At 41.4% G+C, this 18,766-nt stretch overlaps 2 protein-coding genes across 3 annotated transcripts in view; one reads left to right on the top strand and one right to left on the bottom strand.

Annotated features, from left to right (window-relative positions):
• Positions 1-10,691, top strand: part of ext1c (exostoses (multiple) 1c) — a 71,683-nt gene extending 60,992 nt beyond the window's left edge. For both annotated transcript variants that reach the window (XM_080045614.1, XM_080045615.1), the window contains exons 4-12: positions 11-118; positions 2,019-2,138; positions 4,321-4,453; positions 4,786-4,904; positions 5,074-5,169; positions 6,114-6,200; positions 6,388-6,548; positions 9,096-9,267; positions 9,959-10,691. In XM_080045614.1, the coding sequence (XP_079901740.1) occupies positions 11-118; positions 2,019-2,138; positions 4,321-4,453; positions 4,786-4,904; positions 5,074-5,169; positions 6,114-6,200; positions 6,388-6,548; positions 9,096-9,267; positions 9,959-10,144 (1,182 nt within the window). In that variant the 3' untranslated portion in view covers positions 10,145-10,691. The remainder of the gene's footprint in view (positions 1-10; positions 119-2,018; positions 2,139-4,320; positions 4,454-4,785; positions 4,905-5,073; positions 5,170-6,113; positions 6,201-6,387; positions 6,549-9,095; positions 9,268-9,958) is intronic.
• A 960-nt stretch (positions 10,692-11,651) lies between these two features.
• Positions 11,652-16,448, bottom strand: LOC307263907 (mediator of RNA polymerase II transcription subunit 30). The gene is made up of 5 exons (XM_080045203.1): positions 16,307-16,448; positions 15,639-15,868; positions 14,155-14,313; positions 13,780-13,869; positions 11,652-12,826 (listed from the first exon to the last, which is right to left on the bottom strand). The coding sequence occupies exons 2-5, from the start codon at positions 15,864-15,866 to the stop codon at positions 12,731-12,733; spliced, it is 573 nt and encodes a 190-aa protein (XP_079901329.1). The 5' UTR covers positions 15,867-15,868; positions 16,307-16,448; the 3' UTR covers positions 11,652-12,730.
• Positions 16,449-18,766: the final 2,318 nt, after the last annotated feature.

Here is an 18,766-nt window from a genome sequence, read left to right as displayed (position 1 = left end):
GTGTGTCCAGGCGGCGTGCATCCCAGTGCTGCTGAGTAACGGTTGGGAGCTGCCGTTCTCCGATGTCATACAGTGGAACCAGGCGGTCATCGAGGGAGATGAGCGATTACTACTACAGGTAATGCATACAAAGGCATTTGCTAATGCATAACTATGTAGTAGGTAATGCTATGTAGAAGTTACTTAAACAAATAAAATAAAAAAATATCAACATAATATGTTGGCACTTAGCCACAAGTTATTGTATGTTCATTTTGTGTAAAGCAAACTTCAGAGGAGAAAGCTGCCACTAAAGAATGGAAATTAACACACAAAAAATCACTTGCTACCGTGCACCAGATTAATTAAAGTAAATGAAAAGAAAATCAATGAATATTGAAGCTAGCAGGTGTGGGAAGAGGTACAGTATGTGCCACAAGTCACTAATAAAGGCGTGTCTCTACAGGAAGCTTTAATGTATGGGCTAGTTAAAGTTCAAAGCATGAAGCAAAAATAACAAAACATACTAATGAGGATGTCAGGATGAAAGGCAATACTTCCCTCACTACATCAGTGTTGCGCTTATAGAGGCTTATGTAGTCACTGTATGGCATTGCCATGCTAAGGCTACAAAGCAGGTCTAGAGAGCTGAAGTGAAACCTGAACTTTCTGGTTTTGTTACAGACATAACAAAACCTCTTTCAAAATCCGACCGATATTCGTAACTACGCCAAAAACTAAAAATAAACTGTTGAAACATAACCCCTACTCAGCGATATGTCCTGTGGCTGGTAGATAGAAAAGGATTCTGAATCAGTTGCATTGAGTTACAGAAGCTATGATAGAACGGGACGTCTTGACATCATCGTCTCTGTTACCTTTACCAAAAGGTGTTTTCAAAGCTTGGTAATCCAGCTTCAGTTCAATAGCACACGCTCACTCATCCCCCCGTGTCTGTGTCAAACAAACACAATGGGTAAGCAAAGCCGGCTCACCCCTCAGCTGCAACCTTTATCTCTCCCGCTCACCTTACACAAATTGCATCATGTCAACTCCACATTGATCCGCTTGGATGTCGACAAACAGAGGACATGAATTGGCATTCAGTTAATGAACGGGATCAAGCCCCCCAACGCTCAGAGCCGGAGACGGTTTTCAAATAAAGGCAGGGTTGCACTAAATGAGCTGACCTCATCACGGCCATTTCTGCACACCTGCCAAACTCTTTACATGGAAACAAACGTAACACACAAACACCAAACACACACTACACACTTCACATCCAAATTGCACACTCTATTTTTTCTGTTCTACATAATACATCAGTAGGCATGCAATTGGGACATACTTTTACTTATTTTTTTAAGCTTACTGCATGTGATCATAAGAATTTGGACATGCTAAATATTTTTATGCCATACTAAATAGCAGGGAATTGGAACGCAGCGATAGTCTTTTTTTTGCAGAAGAGGCTGAGTGAGGAAAAACACCTCAGACAAATTTAGGACCCCCGCTATACTGAAGCTGTCCCTCAGATGGGAGAAGAAAGTAGGGAAGGCTGGGAAGAAAGACAAGGGATTGACAAGGTGAAGTAGTGAAATGTGTGGAAATGGAGGTGTGTGAAGTGTAACTCAGAGGTTGAAAGAAAAAAAAGAGGGTAAGATTTAGTGGGCTCATTAGCAAATGTGTTAGCTGGGTCAACCACTCACACTTCACTCAGTTCAACATGGCTTTCCCCACCACTCTGAATGAGCCGCTTAGCTTAACTATCTAAAGTGATTTAAATCAATTTTGGTGATTAACCCAAAAAGCACTCCTTACTAATCAAGGTCTAATTATCCGAACAACAGACTCCAAATTGGGGGCCTAATTAAGCAGCAACTCGATTCACTTTAGGCCGTTTTGATCACTCAAATGCCATTCGCTCTTCTTCTTGTCTAATTTACGAGACACAATTTGCTTTCAAAAAACAAGTAAAACTCTTTGTGTTTTTAATTCACTGTATGGATTTTTTACACTTCTCATCCTTCTGTCCTCAGGTGCCATCCACGGTGAGAGCGGTGGGTAACGAGCGGGTGCTGGCCCTCAGACAAAGGACCCAGATGTTGTGGGAAGCTTACTTCTCCTCAGTGGACAAGATCGTCCTCACCACACTGGAGGTCAGCCTTTCAGCCATATCACACTCCGCATGACGTATCAGCTCGGTCACAAGAAGCAGCACATACACTTCATCCTTGTTTTTTGTGAAATATGATGATCTAAAGTTTGGTGACCTAGTGACTACTCCCAGGGCTAGTTGGTGAAGTGTAGCTGGGAAGCTAAGCTCTAACATAGGCCTAGCCAGCCAGGAACATGGTAGAGCAAGTCAGGCACAGTAACTTCCCAAGCTTTCTGTTTTGTCTGTACTGGGCTTTTTCTGTTGATTGTAGTCCTACATTATCATAAAAAATTGTTATTGAAGGTAAAGGAAAATGCATTTACAAAATTTGGTATTAATTAGCAAACACAACTGTCAGTCGGCCGGCTCATTCTGTTGCTAACAGGACTATTAGTTCGCACAGTATATTTAAAAGACAAATGAGCAACCAAGTGTAAAAAAAAATATGCTTTATGTCAGCCTCCTGAGTAATTCCAAAATGGAAATATCAAGAGTTTCTGACAGCTACAATATCTCCTATAAGGTCTATGGTTGGCTACAATGTGTGATAATTAACATGTTTGATTCAATTTCTATTCAAACACTCCAAATACGTGATCCTGAAAAAAAAAACTCAAATTACATTGGAATAAATAGTTTTTTGCTACAAAATTCAGAAGTTCTAAATACTGGTCTCAACTTTACTAAGAAGTCAGCAGCCTAGAGTTTAAACATAATACTGTACAATCTTCGTGTGCCACCACTAGGATTTCTGTCTTTCTCACACAGATACTTTAAGTAATGTTGATTTTGGCTGCTGAGTATTGACTAGAGACCTAAATGAAATGGTTCGAAACCTTGAATCCGAAAAGTTTTTTTGCTACCATACAATTCTGTCCTGGAATGTGCAGCAACATCCAGTGAAAACATCTACAAAAAGAAGCTGTAAACACAGGTTTCTCTGTAGGTGGACACACAGCCTTATTTGCTACCTCTTTGCAGTTCATTGCCAGTGTGCTATCATTATCGCCTCTGCGCTATCATTAGATCTCTGTCAGAAAGCCTTTCCAAAACACATTTGAATCAAAACGGGCCTTTTATTATTATGATTATGGGTTTGGATGTTGGGCAAGGCTTTCACTCTCTCAGCTCTATTATGTAGTCTACTGTAGGTATATGGACCATTTCAAAGCAGTGCACATCAGAGCTGCCTGAAGTCTCAGAGAAACCCCCTAATGTATACAAATGATATATCATTACATGGCATTTATCAGTCTCAACATGCTAGGTTCTGCCTCAGTGCTTTTTATTATCAGACTGAAGGAAATGTTTTCTTATAAACACTTTTGTCTTCATCCTTGAAAAAGTATTTTCAATATACTAAAGAAACAAAGAGCTGAATGGATCCCTCCCCCCCCTATATGTTTGTTGTTCTAGCATTCAGTCTTGTTCAAACATATGTCTGTCTTTAAACAAACTGAGAAGAAATGTACTTCAAAGGTAGTTGCCCCAGCTAAGAGAATGTCATTTGAAGGTTGGCCCAAGGGTTAGACGATGCATGAAAAGAAATAACAACCTGTTTTTGAACACGCTGCCAGGGCCAGTTTTAGCAATTAAAAGAAAAAAAATCGTGAATTTTTTATTTTATTTTACACCTTTTTGAAATCTGAAGAAATCACAGTGAGTGGTATAGGCCTGCACACATGTTTATAAAGGCAAGTCTGGCAGCCCCTAGTGTATTGGCTGTTGGGGATTTATACTAGAGAGATAATAGAGGAGAGAGGTTCTGGAGGTTGGTGATAAGCTGCTTATATACATAGAGAATGCAGAGGGGAACCTCTCCCCATGGGAGACAGCTGTGCCGGCAGCCTGAGGTCAGGGAGGTATGAGGGCTTCAGACACCGGGGTTATTGTTGCGTGGACTCCTCCTGTTGGTGTCAAATGGGAAGTGCACGTGCCATATCAATAGGGACTGATGTAATATGCAAACGCAAGTGTGTCAGGCCTCGAATTGCAGTGGAGTTTAGATTAAGCTCCAAGACTCTCATATGACGGCTTAGAGGTTTAAAGAAAAAATAAGAAGAAGTGAATTTGGTGCAGGGTAATACTCGATAAGCACACCAGCCACTTCACAGCACAAGCAAACACATTCTCTCTGCTTCTGATATTATTACCCTAATCTTATTTGTTTTTCTCCTTCCCAGATCATTAAAGACCGTGTGTTCTCTCACATATCGAGGAACAAGTACATGTGGAACTCCCTGCCAGGAGGTCTGCTGGTCCTGCCAGAGTACTCCACTCACCTCGCACACTTCCCTTTCTACTACCTGGGATTAGGTAAACACACACTTCATTTAAATGGGTCTGCTCAATTTGCCAATCTTTATTGCACATTAAGGACGGCGATGAGACCATTATATGAGATCTGTGAGGGTGGAAATTACAGTCAACCTGCAAATCATAATCAGATATATACACTCAAGTCCGTGTCTGTATTAGTTTTAGTTTTCAATCTTGCTAAAATATGTATGACAATGTTATTATTTTTAAAGCCACTATGTGTGCATTTTTTGCTGATGGAATAATACAGATGCATTTTTGTACCAAAATAAATATTCAAACCGTTAAAACGTTCTCTCTTACCCTCATTTATTCGGGAACTTGTTCAGGGGTCACTCCAGGTCAGGAGTTCACCGCTGTCATCCACGCTGTCTCTCCATTGGTCTCCCAGTCTCAGCCAATCATGAAGCTGCTTCAGGTGGTCTCCAAGTCGAAATACTGCTCGCAGGTAAATGTGACGAAACATTTGAGATGCTATGACAAAATCAAATATATTCAAGCCACAAATGGTAACTTTTAACCACCCCTACTGGTTGATCGATGTCAGCAGTCAAACATCTGATGCGTCAATCTGTTTAAAGTGTATGTAACATCCCCCCTCCCTTGCTGCCATACAGATCATCATTCTCTGGAACAGCGAGAAGCCGGTGCCCAGTCGGAGCAAATGGCCGCCCATGCCCGTCCCCCTCACTGTGACAGACGGCAGGAGGAAGGTGAGGGCCAGGGCCACTCGCAACTCACACTGAGTGACAGCATGACAAACTGTTCTGCTGCTCAGTCTGTTTATGTATCTCTCTGTCTCGCTCTCTCTCTTTGACTCACTATCTCCCTCTGTTACTTTATTTCTGTGCTCCTTCTACTTGAGCTGACACATCCACCCATTTGCAGAGCAATCGCTTTCATAAATGTCACTCTGTCTATCTTTTTTTTTAAATTCCAAATGCAAAAATCTGTAGTGATTCACTCATCTCAGACAAACCTAATTTACTGTAATATGGTCATCTCTGTCGCATTCTTAAAACTTCTCAAAGCACAGCTGGCCATATAACACGTACAGTATATCGGACAGCATAGGCGTAGATTTATTGGGGGGGAGGGCGCAGGGGACGTCATCCCCCCCCAATAATTAGAATAGATACATCTGTCCCCCTCAAAAAGTAAGGAAGACAACCCTTCTCCCCAAAATAGGTAAAAATTACAGTTCAGGATGTTGAAACACTTACATATCCCTCCTCATTGTTAATACATATTCCCCAATCATTTCAAACACCCCTACAGTGGACCGTACCATCTTAAACTTGCCGTCGTTCAGCTCTCCTCTGCCTCTAGTTGCAGACGGCTAGTCAGCCTTGTGCAGTGCAAAGCGTGTAGCTGGCCCAATGTAAGTTGTTGGATAGTGAGTTAAGCCCAATACGATGCATTTTCCCACCTTCAGGGTGAATTAGATTGTGTCATTTGCACAAAAAGGTATGTTTGAAACACATTTTTTTTTCTGGTGGAGTACCCCCCAGATCCCCACTTATAATGTGTGTGTGTGTGTGTGTGTGTGTGTGTGTGTGTGTGTGTGTGTGTGTGTCCAATGTTGAAGCAAAACCTACGCCCTTGTCGGACAGCACCAGAACTGAGAATAAATTCTGATTTATTTTTCATCTCCCAGGCCACCAGTCGGTTCCTACCTCATGTTGCCATAGAGACAGAAGCAGTGCTGAGTCTGGACGAGGATACAGTCCTGCTGACCAGTGAGGTGCGTGTGTGTGTGTGTCTGTGTGTGTGTGTGTGTGTGCGTTTGTGTGTGTATATATGTGTGTGTGTGTGTGTGTCCACTGGTTATCAATACAACACACAGGCCAAGTGCACACATAAGAATCAATACTCCTGGAAAAGGTTGCTTGCATCAGTGTCTGAAGGGTTTGCATTGTCGATAATCTTAGGTGAACTTTGCCTTCTTGGTGTGGCGGAGCTTCCCTGAACGCATCGTGGGCTACCCTCCAAGGAGCCACTTCTGGGATCCCCTGAAGCATGCCTGGGGCTACACCTCCAAATGGACCAACGACTACTCCATCGTCCTGACTGGAGCTGCCTTCTATCACAGGTACAGTCAGCAACACACTGTAGCAAACTGAATAGAAAATGCCAATTAGAGCTACATAATGCTATATGCAGTGGTGTACGGATGTGGGAGATACTTTTTATTTTGGATTTTTGCAGGTGTCATACTCCAGAGTAGGCAGAAAAAAAAGACATGAATATTTCCACCACCATTTTTCACTGTGGGGTAGATACACTGCGGTATCATTCTCTCTCTCTCTCTTTCTCCTATTTTCTCCTCACAAACTGTTCACCATTCTGTTAGTACCATAAATACAGTATCTGTGAAATACTGCTATGTCTTACCCCACCAACCCCTCAAGCGTTTGGCCTTGTATCCCTCCAGAGAGTGTTTTTTTTCCTACAAATTGCCATACATTTGCTTCAATTTGTTTTACATTTCACCACATAAACCGAGTTTTTAAATTTTTTTCCATCCTCAAACTTTTATGATTATTTCAAGGTTAACTAGATTTTCCATTTGGTCTCTGACTTTTGGACCCCACTGCATGAGATGCTTCTTAATATTGTCATCAATAAGTCCGCTCTGTGAGGCTGTACTAGGGAGGAAAAGTGGTGCTTTGAGCTAAATGTTAAAATGCTTACAATTTTGACTTGGCTTATCGGAAAAAAAAGCAATGTTTTTACAATAGTTCATAACAATCCTGACCAATGGACTAGTGTTGCCATCCCTATAGCCATATCACTAGCTAATGCTTAAAACACGAAATGCTATTAAGAGCTACATATGCTTTGTTTATGTGTTTTCATTATGAATTTATGACATGCGTGCATGCATATACTGGGCGCACAACTGAATCAATCACAAAACAAGACATTGCGCAAACAGACTCGACATTGATATCAAAACAGATTGCCTTTCAGAAACAGCTAAACCCAGTAGACATTACAACTTGATGAATTACAGAAGCAGCGAGCATAGTGACCTGAATCTTAACATGAAAAGCAAATAGGGAAAATCAAACAGAAAGAAGTATGAAGGAGGATAATTATGTGGATGCTTAACAGAGAGAAAGGAAAATGAGAGGGTGAAATACTCAGGGATTACTTCAAGCCCATTGATTCATTCGTAAAGCCTGAAGTCGAAATGTGCAATGGCAGAGGGATGCTAGTTCTTCTACAATTTAAATGACAATTACTACACGGACAGGGTACATGAGGAGCTGCTGAAACCTTATTACATCTTTAAAAAAAACAGGGTCATTTTTTTGTCACACTAATTTGAATCCTTAAAACCCATGGGTTGGGCCTTTTCTCAAATGTCTGTTTCACCAATTAAACAGAGAAATGAAAAATCAATTCAAACCTGCCATTCCCATTCTGAGAACCCGCAATTTAGTCTTTAGTATGCAAATTATCTAATTGCTTGCAGTATACTATTTTAAAACTGTTCACCAGATGGCAACTTCCTAGAATCAATTGCAACGACTCGCATAAAGATACACGTGGTTATTCCTAACTGCAATTAAAGAATATTGCAAAGATAGTAACAGGTGCCTTTCTGAATAATGTAATGTGAGATTGCTAGCTGTCTAGGAAGCACTGCTATAAGGGACCATGGAGAATGGAACACATACTGTATGCATTATACTATGGGGGATATGGTTCGTTATGCACTATAAATATCAAATCCCACTGATGATGACATGGTTAACTTGTCCCAGATACATATCATCAATATACAGTGTACCACGTTGTCTAAGCTGAGATGTTAGCGTGCCTGTTGTTAGCATACAGGTGCTGGATGCCTGGCCTCCACCTGAGGGACACTGTGCAGGGATCTCTTTGTTCTGTACGATACATTTTTATTTTAAGGTGTTCAGCTGATGCGCTTGTCTTTAGAGATTTAGTGTACTGCAAGTGCAAGTACAAGAAGCTGAAACTGTGATTAAAGGCTAATAATAGTGAGACAGAACACCAGGTTTCACACTGGAGCGGCAGACGTGACGCAATATTCCTGTCAGATGAATAAGAGCAATGTAGAGGAGCTACTTTTTTCACATCTTGGTTATGTTATAAGGCACATGGCTGAGATGTTCCATTATCCTGCAGTAATATTTATTTTATTGGCACCAAAAAGCCCTTATGAAACAAAATGTGACTAAAACCTTTATTGATTTGGATGACACTGTTCAATGGTCGTATACATTTGCTCAGTCTCGAGACAATAAGTTAACTTTTAAAGGGGGGGGGGGGGGGGAAGAGAGAGTCAGGTTTAAATAAACCTATATATAAAGTTAACACAACACCAGGCATTCACACACACACACACACACTGGCTGATAGTGAACAGCCTGCAGACCCACTGATGTGTGTTAAAGTCAGAGATTGTGTGCGTTCATTCCATTTCAAAACGACATAGGTTACACTGTCGGTTTTTTTCACTCAAAACAACGTATGTAACCTATGTCCCACCCCTTAGGCCTTCCATTTGAATACTTAAGTACCATATATGTTTGCTGTTATCTAACCTTTACATTTTTGATAACATTAAACCCATGCCTGTGGAACACTTTCACCTGCCCCACAGGTACTACCACTACCTGTTCACCCACTACCTGCCCCAGTCTCTGCGGACTCTGGTGGATCGCACCTCCAACTGCGAGGACATCCTCATGAACTTCCTGGTCTCTGGTGTGACCCACCTGCCACCAATCAAAGTGGCTCAAAGGAAGCAGTACAAAGAGCTGCCCAGTCCACAGGTGGGTAGCCATTTGTCTTTCTCATATGTGTTTAAAGCTGTAGTCCTTAGATGCTGTATACCTAAAGGCCAGGACACACCAGCCCGCGTCGGAGAGTCTGGAGGGGGCGGGGACACAAATCTGTTTGGGGTTCTTTTCAGCCGAGTCAACATGTTCAATCGACGTCGGGCAGTCTTTCAGCCAGAGTAATCTGATTGGTGGAGGGCTCGCCCGTCTCTGCTCTGCCACGGCAGCGGAGCAGATATTAGTTTCACTTTTGTCAAACAAGATTTAGGAAGCTATCGATAAAATCGGAGAATGTTCGGATTGTTATGTAGGCTAATCACAATCAGCACATAGCATTAGATTGTCCGTGCATGACGTTTTCAGAAATAGTGGAGGTAGTTTGGGCGAGGAGCGGCCACGTGTGTGTGTGTGTGTGTCTGCAGCATGCATTCTCTCCGTTATAATGACAGCCTACGTTATGATAACAGCTCCTTAATGTCATCCGGCGCAAGCGCAGAACGTACGGCAAGTCAGTAGTCGGCTCGGTGTGTTCTTCGCATTTTTTTGACCGCGCCGGGGAAAATGAAGCTGCCTGCATCGGCAGATTCCATTTTCTGGCGATGGTTGGTAGTCGGACCGGTGTGTCCTGGCCTTAAGTGTCCCGTCAGTTCCTTTAAAAATGACACTGTCTTGTTTTACCTTCCAGGGAACCAAGGCTGTGCCCTGGGCCAACCCGGAGCACTTTAACCAGCGGCAGGAGTGTGTCAACGCCTTCGCCAACTGGTTTGGCTACATGCCGCTGGTCCACTCTCAGTTCCGCCTGGACCCCGTGCTCTTCAAAGATCAAGTGTCTGTCCTCCGCAAAAAGTACAAAGATCTGGAGAGAGCGTGAAAATGATGGACAAGAAAGGCTGAAAGGCATTGAGGTCTTGTCCAGTGGCCTTTAGGATTAAGACTAATGGACCAATAAGAGAACAACAGTCAAGATGGGATTCCCAAGACTGTCTGGGACGTGGACACAGTGCCAGTGTGGTCCATTTGTGTGATGGACTAAGTACAATCAGACAGACCCTGGTGGACTGTTCTGGGTTATACACGTATAAATATGAAGAGAAAAAAAGGCCTTCAGAAGTTTGAAAGGAGCATTAATTAATTTCTCCTACTTCTATGAGACTGTTATGAGAAAGAATTGAGGGGCCTTGAAAGGGTCCGCTGCGATTGGCCCGCTCACTGAGAAAGGACAATCTCCATTGGATGGCGAAAAAAGCAATGCGTGTGAACACTTCCAATGTCAGTGCTATTGCTGTGACAATGAGAAAAGGAATGGCTATCTCATGCCAGAAGCACCCAAGGGAATGGTATTGGTGCCATGCACTCCAGCTGTCTGTGTGTCTCTGTTTTACTGTGCAGGGGTTGTTGCCGTGGAAACAGATCATATCACATCAAAATGTGTAAACTGTAAAAACCAATAAAAGGATTTATAAATGCAAACTGATGGTTGCCTCAGAAAGAATTGTTTTCCCCTACATGGCAAACACCCTCTATTCCAAGAAGACATATTTTCAGCATCGATTAAGGAGTAAGATTGCAATTTTGGGAGACTGAGTTGTAAAAAATAATATCAGGGAGGAATATAGTAACAGGTTATTTGGATCCTACTAAATGCATAGCAAAATAGCGCAAAATTTAAAGGTCACATATTATGCTAAATGCACTTTTTAAATGTGTTTTAACATATCCATGGGTCCACGGTGTGCCTAGAGACTGCCAAAATATTTTAAAAAATAACACTCTCCTTTTCTCACTCTCCCCCTTTCTGAAACCACCACCCCTCCCCCACCCAATATACTCCAGTCAGAATTCTCCCCTTTTCTGACCTCACAAACTGGAAAGCCAGAAGCTTCCACTGTGCAGCCCACACCCCTATTTCTTATTGGTCCACGGCCCTGACAGACAGAGGGCGAGGCGTATCTGGCTTCGCTTCCGGACAGGGGGCGGGGGGAGCTCAAAGATTGTATATTTACGAGGGGAGCTGCAGCTCTTTTTAAAAAAATAGGCCATTGTGAGATTAGCTGAACATCAGCATAGTACAATAAATTATCTGAACGTTTTTTCAGCAAACAATTAAAGAAAAACGTATTAGGGACCACTAAGACCATATAATATGGTGTATAATAGAACCGAAAAGTGTATAATATGGGAGCTTTAAACTGCTTTTGTCTGACCAACAAGTCCAAAAACCAAAGTTACTCAAATTGCCATACATTTTTTTGATTTTTAGTTGCAATTTACTCAATAGCCCAGATTAATTTGATCAATTACAAAAAATGCATTTTTGGGCCGTTTGACAGTTTGAATTTTACTCTCAACTAAGCGTACTGCTTCCTGTTTCCACAAAATAAATGTTTCAACAAGCGTTCCCCAGCATCTCAAAGGGTCAGGATAGGAATCTGCATTAATGTGTTTACAGATATGTCTTAATGCACTCATATTATCTCAACTATGAAAGAGATCATGAATTCCCACATCAGCACTCAGTGTTGGTTTTGGCACAATGGAGCACAAACTGCAAAGTGTCAGCTGGTCTGTCCTGTATTAAAAAGCAGGTAAGGTTTATATTCAGACATTTAGTTGAAAATAAAAAGCATATTTTATACAAAAACAGAAATGACCCAGTAGGCCTACCTTTTGTACCACAGTTTACAAAAATAAATTCATAGGCAAGCAAGTCTCAAGACCCTCTGGGTAAACAGGTGCGTTCTCTAGCACTGAGGAAGCTAATCTCATTAAACACATGCACACACACAAGCTTATGTACAAAACACCTGAGATACATAGCTGCCAAGGGGCTCATTTGAGTTCTGTACAACTGACTGAGCATAATAAGGCCGATTGTTCCTATTGTAGTCGTCAGATCAGCTTCTGTGCTCCATGGAAGAATTACCTGCAATAAATTCAAGCCTGTCTGGTGTTGAGTGAGTCAGCACCTGGGGCCACAGCACCGTAATGTAGTGTTTTGAGAAACAAATATTTGTTGTTGTTTTTACCTGAGGTAAGGCCGGTTTATACTCATTATTTGATTATTGGAAACAGGAGTCCTTCAGAGAACAGTTGTCAAGCAATTGACAAACAAAAAAAAACTGGGTTGTCAGCTGCCTTATATAAAGGTTCTTGGAGCTGGAGTGTATCAGGTTGACACAAGTGTATCCCTTTCATCCTACCTTTCATGAATAGCTTCCCCCCTCAAGAACTTCAATATATTACAAAATAAACAGTGGACGTTCTTAGTCGAAGAGTGAGTGAATTGTGAGTTTCAGTGATGAAGTGTCCACACATAGGAAGTGTACCGAAGCGGAAGGTCCCGTGTTCAAAATCCAACAGATTTTCCCTTATTTCACCTGGTCTTTGCCATTGTCCAAGTCCTTACGTCTGCGTATGAATGCATCTCTTAAACAGAGAGTAAACATAAGAGGAAGCATCACTTCCTGAGCGTCAGCATGGCGTTGACGTCCCACAGCAGGTTCCTCATCTGATCCATCAGAACCTTCATCTCGTGGTTCTTCAGACGGACCTTCTGCAGGTGAACACAAGACCTCCATTGGTAAAGCTCCATAGTGCACATTAGCCATAGCTTTAGCATTAACATCTTAAAAAAGGTGGGGTCAGCCATTCTGGAGAAAGCTTGACAATTTTGTGTAGTCAAAATCAGTGAATATCTCCTCAGGATCCACTATCTGTCAGTATTGTTGGCGGGTTGAAGTAAAATCCAATGATAATATACAGCCTAGGCTCTGTCAAAGGGCATGTTGCTAGCTACGGTGGGCCACTTTGTTTACATACCAGTTTACAGAGCCTGGGCTGTGTATCAACACCAGAAATTTTTTTAGGCACACGTTTTTTTTTACGTAGCGGATTTGAGGAGATATTCACTGATTTTGACAAAAAGCGATTTGGACAAGAGGCTTTCTCCAGAGCAATCAGGAAAGTGCCTAGTGGTTTATTTACAGTTATAGCTAGAAGAGGATTTTGAGAGTAAAGTCAAATACTTTTAGTAATAATACTTGTAACTGGTTTGCTGCAAATGTTGTTGATAAAACATTTACTTCAGCTGCACATGATACTGCATTTCACCAAGAGTCAGCGCTGCCACCTACAGGCATTTGCAGTGACATTAAAAAAGCTAAATGTTATGCGTTGCTCAGTGTTCTCTCATAGCCACAAAACAAATGTCAGCCTGAGCTCCTGGGTAATGATATTGTGTTGGCCAAATAACAGCATATTCAGGTTATTTAAGAAGTAGCAGCAGTGTTGGACTCTATATGATCTTTATATCTTGCTAGACCAAGAATCACATGGATATCTGACAATATGAGACAGATTCAAGCCATTTGTAATTCCTTGAATGCATACATGATAACTACTAACTGCACTGCAATTTGACAAACAGCAAAGGAAGCTGTGACTCCATATTAACTTGCTTGGAATAGGTGTCCATTCCTTGTTGATGAAAGAAAAACCGGAACATACCTCAAGAACCTCTTTTCTCTCCTGGTTGACCGCAGCACTGCAGGGCTCCACTTTGATAGAAAGCAGCTCCTCTCCAACAATGGGCAGAAGCTGAAAACACACAAAAATATACAAATGTTCCTTCTCATGTCTATGAACGCATTTGGTTTTGATACTGAGAGAATACAGAGTGTAAACAAAAAAGGCAAAGAATAAAACTGACATTTGTGCAAATTCATTTAATCAATACCGGATCTAAGGTTTGAAAAGTGAGAGTATTTTCTAATGAAGGTTTTCTCCAGCTGTATTGACCATTCCATAATAAAGCAGAATATTTCAAAATGCAAACACATGGAACCAATATCAAAGTCTAAATTTGAGGGGCTCCTCCCTGACCTCTACTGGCTCCTCCTGCAGGTCAGAGGTCATCTCCACACAGCGTTCGTACAGCAGCCGGAGCTTTCTGAAGAGGAGGGCCAGCTGGCGGAGATGTTCCTGCAGCTTCCCAAAGCGGTCCTGGTACATGGCCTGGCTCTGGGTCACACCGTTAGGCAGCTGCACCAAACACACATACAGTAACTCATCAGTGGGAAATGTTATTTACATTGATGGCAGTGCTGTGTGCAGAGATCAAGACTAGTTGGTTAACACTTAGACGGGTAAGTCAGCGATTACTTTTTGTCATCATATTCATTGAATAGTTCCTCACGATCCACTACCTGTCCGTACTGTAGGTGCGCTGAAAACATATCCAGTGTTAATACACAGCCTAGGCTCTGTAAAACTGACATTCTGCTAGCCACAGTGAGCTCCCTTTGTTGACATACCAGTTTCACAAAGCCTGGGCTGTGTATAAACACCAGATTTATTTTCAGCGCAAACAGGTACAGTAAGCGGATGGTGTGGAGCTGTTTACTGATTTTGACAAAAAGTGATTTTGACAACAAGCGATCTACAGAATTGCTGACTCCACCTTTGATTTCCAATTTAAGAAAATGTTTGTGTTTCCAAAAACTGTCCAGAATTTCTCCTAGTTGTTTTGGATATAAGAGCATGTGGGTGGCGATGTGTGAAGCCTGGTTAAAATTCATAGATAAAATGCATAAACACACAGTTTTTGAGTAGAGTCCATGGTCCTGATGCTGCTTCTTCAGACAGAGTTTTTAGTGCAGGGAAAGCAATATGCGCTCAGCTTAATGGACAAAGACAAGCTGGAAGAGTTGAGTTACACACCGAGCAACACGGTGAGAGTCAATTAGAGGCACACACACGCCAGGTGGAGATGAGTTAGACAGAGGCTGACAAGCATGTCAAACAGACACACCAAAAAGAGGAGGGATGGGACAAATGCAAACTGACAGGCAACAGAGGAACCCTGTAAACTAGAAAAACAGCAGCTATCCAGTTGACATCCACCTGACAGGAGTCACTTTTTGGGAAGTTAGACTAAAATTGTTATTTATAGCAGCAGTAAAGTATATACATTCGAATATTCTGTCCAATTCATCTATGCAAATCGATAAGCTAGTTAGTCAATTATTTAAATAATCTATCACAGAAACTATTTAAAAATAATAAATATAAACTATTTAATACTAATCATTTTGAGTCCAGGCCATCTTTCTGCAACTATTTTTAATTATGAAGTGAATTATTGTATTGTTTGTGACGAAAAAGCAAATGCAATATTGAGTGTTAGATTAGAGGGTCGAAAGCTCCAGATAAAGCGAAACAAGTGGACCTTGAGTTGAGAAAGTTTGTCATAAAACTATCTTTAGATAAATCAATGATGAAAATGTGCTGGTCTCAGCAAAAACATAAAGACTATCTATTCTACAGTTTACCTCGTACTACCAACAAAACAGTCTGATTTCCAGTACCTGTGTAGCTCGTGTGATCTGGAAGATTTCCATGGTGCGCGTGACAATGTCCTGGACGGTCTCCTGTCCAATGCGACAGAGGAAGACTGGAGATATCTCCCTGAGGGCGCCCTGGGGGGGCAAAGGCTGCTGACCCGGTGCTGAGGCAGCGCTGGGGGGCAGGTGGGGCTGCTGCTGCTGAGCGGGCATCCCTGCCATGCCCGGCTTCTGCGGTAATGAGGCTGCCATCACTACCACACAAATCATAAGGGAAATGGATGAGACACAGTAACATAAAGAGTAGACGATCGCTACATACAGCGCCCGGAGATGATATGAGCCTATTAGGCCAACTCCAAACCTGATTTGTACTTGTGTCGAAAATTGGGTATTTAAAATGACCAAGATTAACGCTAGTTCGTTTCAGAAGAAACAAATAGTTTCAAAATAATAACACGGCATAAAATGTTGGAACAATTCCTGCAACACACACACTACTACTAGAAAGCCAGACGTTATGTTGTACGCACTAAATTATGAGATAACATACTAAAGAGACACTTTTTTTCTGACTGACAAAAGCTAACTCTTTGTGGCTAAACATGCTAACCCAAACAGCAGAATATAAGGCATGTTAGTTAGCAGCTAGCATGCTAACTAGCGGGCTGCGAGTGGAGAAAATTGCTTACCTAAATTAACTTCCTCTTGTTTAATGCTGCCCAGGTATCCCTAGCTTGCTTTATTGATAGTGAAAAAAACGTTTGCTTATTTGTTATTTTGAATTAGACATAATGAAAGCTTTCCGCTGATTTCTTTCAGACAGCTCTGCACGTGACCATTTTCATTGCGTCACTTCCTTCACAGGAGAAACATATTTTGGGCCACTAGATGGAGACACTGCGGAGTGTGAAAAAAGTGAAAAGTGCTAAACTAAGTAGGCCTTCACAAGTAGTCAGATCCTTACATTAGCAACACTAACAATACCACAGTGCAAAAAACCTTATATCAGATTAAATAACATTGATATTAATGATACACTTTATTTGAATGTGTAAACATACGTTATATGTTTAGCCTATACAAGAGTTTCCATTTTCTGCTACTTTATGCTTAAACTCCACTAAATAACCTATTTCTAACAGATATAATTAAGATTTTAAATGCCACACCAGTTCACTAAATATTTTTGATTACATTGCTAGACAGTGCTGCATTCACAGTAGTTAAACATAGTACCCCAAGTTACTTTTAGGTTAAAAAAAATCTAACCAATGCTACTTAGTTGCATTCTTTGACTGCCAGTTATGTCAAATTATATATTCTTTATTCTTTATTTGGATTCCCATTAGCTTCCACAAAGGGTTGGCTAGTCTTCCTGGGGTCCACACAGAGAGCGACAACAATTAAAACAAACAATAATATAAAATCACATTATATCAATAAAACAAAAACAAGACGAACAATAAAACAAACCAAACAACAATAAACGTCAAACTCATCCAAATAAAATGAACATTGAATAAATGAAACCACGTCAAACAAACAATAGGAACCTGTATAATCCACAAGCACACTTACTGACGATCTAAATGTGGTTCATCAATTGTTTTTTTAAGCAAATATTTAAAAGAGCGTCGGCTTTTGGTGAGTCTGATGCTGAAGGCAAGCATTTTCCAAGCAGGAGAAGCCCTATATACACTCAACAAAAATATAAACGCAACACCTTTGTTTTTGCTCCCATTTTTCAAGAGATGGACTTAAAGATCTAAAATTCATTCCAGATACACAATATTACCATTTCTCTCAAACATTGTTCACAAATCGGTCTAAATGTGTGATAGTGAGCACTTCTGCTTTGCTGAGATAATCCATCCCACCTCACAGGTGTGCCACATCAAGATGCTGATCTGACATCATGACATCACATCCCAAACATGCTCAATGGGTGACATGTCCGGTGAGTATGCTGGCCATGCAAGAACTGGGACATTTTCAGCTTCCAAGAATTGTGTACAGATCCTTGCAACATGGGGCCGTGCATTATCTTGCTGAAACGTGAGGTGATGTTCATGGATGTATGGCACAACAATGGGCCTCAGGATCTCATCACGGTACCCTGAGACGGTTTCTGACAGTTTGTGCAGAAATTGTTTGGTTATGCAAACCAATTGTTTCAGCAGCTGTCTCAGTGGCTGGTCTCAGACGATCTTGGAGGTGAACCTGCTGGATGTGGAGGTCCTGGGCTGGTGTGGTTACACGTGGTCTGCGGTTGTGAGGCCGGTTGGATGTACTGCCATATTCTCTGAAACGCCTTTGGAGACGGCTTATGGTGGAGAAATGAACATTCAATGCACGAGCAACAGATCTGGTTGACATTCCTGCTGTCAGCATGCCAATTGCACGCTCCCTCAATGCTTGTGGCATTTTGCTGTGAGACAAAACTGCACATTTCAGGGTGGCCTTTTATTGTGGACAGTCTAAGGCACACCTGTGCACTAATCATGATGTCAGATCATCATCTTGATGTGGCACACCTGTGAGGTGGGATGGATTATCTCAGCAAAGCAGAAGTGCTCACTATCACACATTTAGACAGATTTGTGAACAATGTTTGAGAGAAATGGTAATATTGTGTATCTGGAATGAATTTTAGATCTTTAAGTTCATCTCATGAAAAATGGGAGCAAAAACAAAAGTGTTGCGTTTATATTTTTGTTGAGTGTAGAACAGATCTCTTCATTACATGTGTACGTGGACTTGGCACAACCAGATGACCAGTGCTCACTTGACGTGTGATATGACCATGACAGAAGAAACCTATACAAACCAGGTTTTCACAAAGGAAGTGTGTACTGTTCCATATAACATTTTGAGTGTGGCTATACATGAAATTGAAACCACTGTGTCGTAGAGTAAAGTTTAGATATTGTGGTTTAAATTAAGGTTGTGTAAGTTTTTTTTTCTCAAAGCCTGGCCATCACAATGACATTGAGTAAAGTCAAATCATTCATGCGTCGACCTGCTTTCTTTAATGGTTGAATCAGTGCGGCTGGATTTATCCACACCGTTTACGTAAGATCAAAGGTTGTTCTCATTGTGACGGGAATAAAAAGTTTTAAGGAAGTACTTTTATTTTTTTGTGGTTTAAC

Source organism: Ammodytes marinus (genome assembly GCF_949987685.1).
Source record: "Ammodytes marinus genome assembly, chromosome: 17".
In the NCBI taxonomy this organism is placed as follows: Eukaryota; Metazoa; Chordata; class Actinopteri; order Uranoscopiformes; family Ammodytidae; genus Ammodytes; species Ammodytes marinus.
The sequence above is the reverse complement of the archived record's forward strand: the minus strand, read 5'-3'. Positions and strand labels throughout refer to the sequence as shown.

Coding starts and splice junctions, on each gene's coding strand:
- LOC307263907 (XM_080045203.1), bottom strand. CDS start 15,866: ATGGCAGCCTCATTACCGCAGAAGCCGGGCATGGCAGGGATGCCCGCT. Junction 13,870..14,154: donor TGCAGGAGGAGCCAGTAGAG/GTCAGGGAGGAG, acceptor GTGTGTTTTCAG/CTTCTGCCCATTGTTGGAGA. Junction 12,827..13,779: donor AGAGAAAAGAGGTTCTTGAG/GTATGTTCCGGT, acceptor GTTCACCTGCAG/AAGGTCCGTCTGAAGAACCA.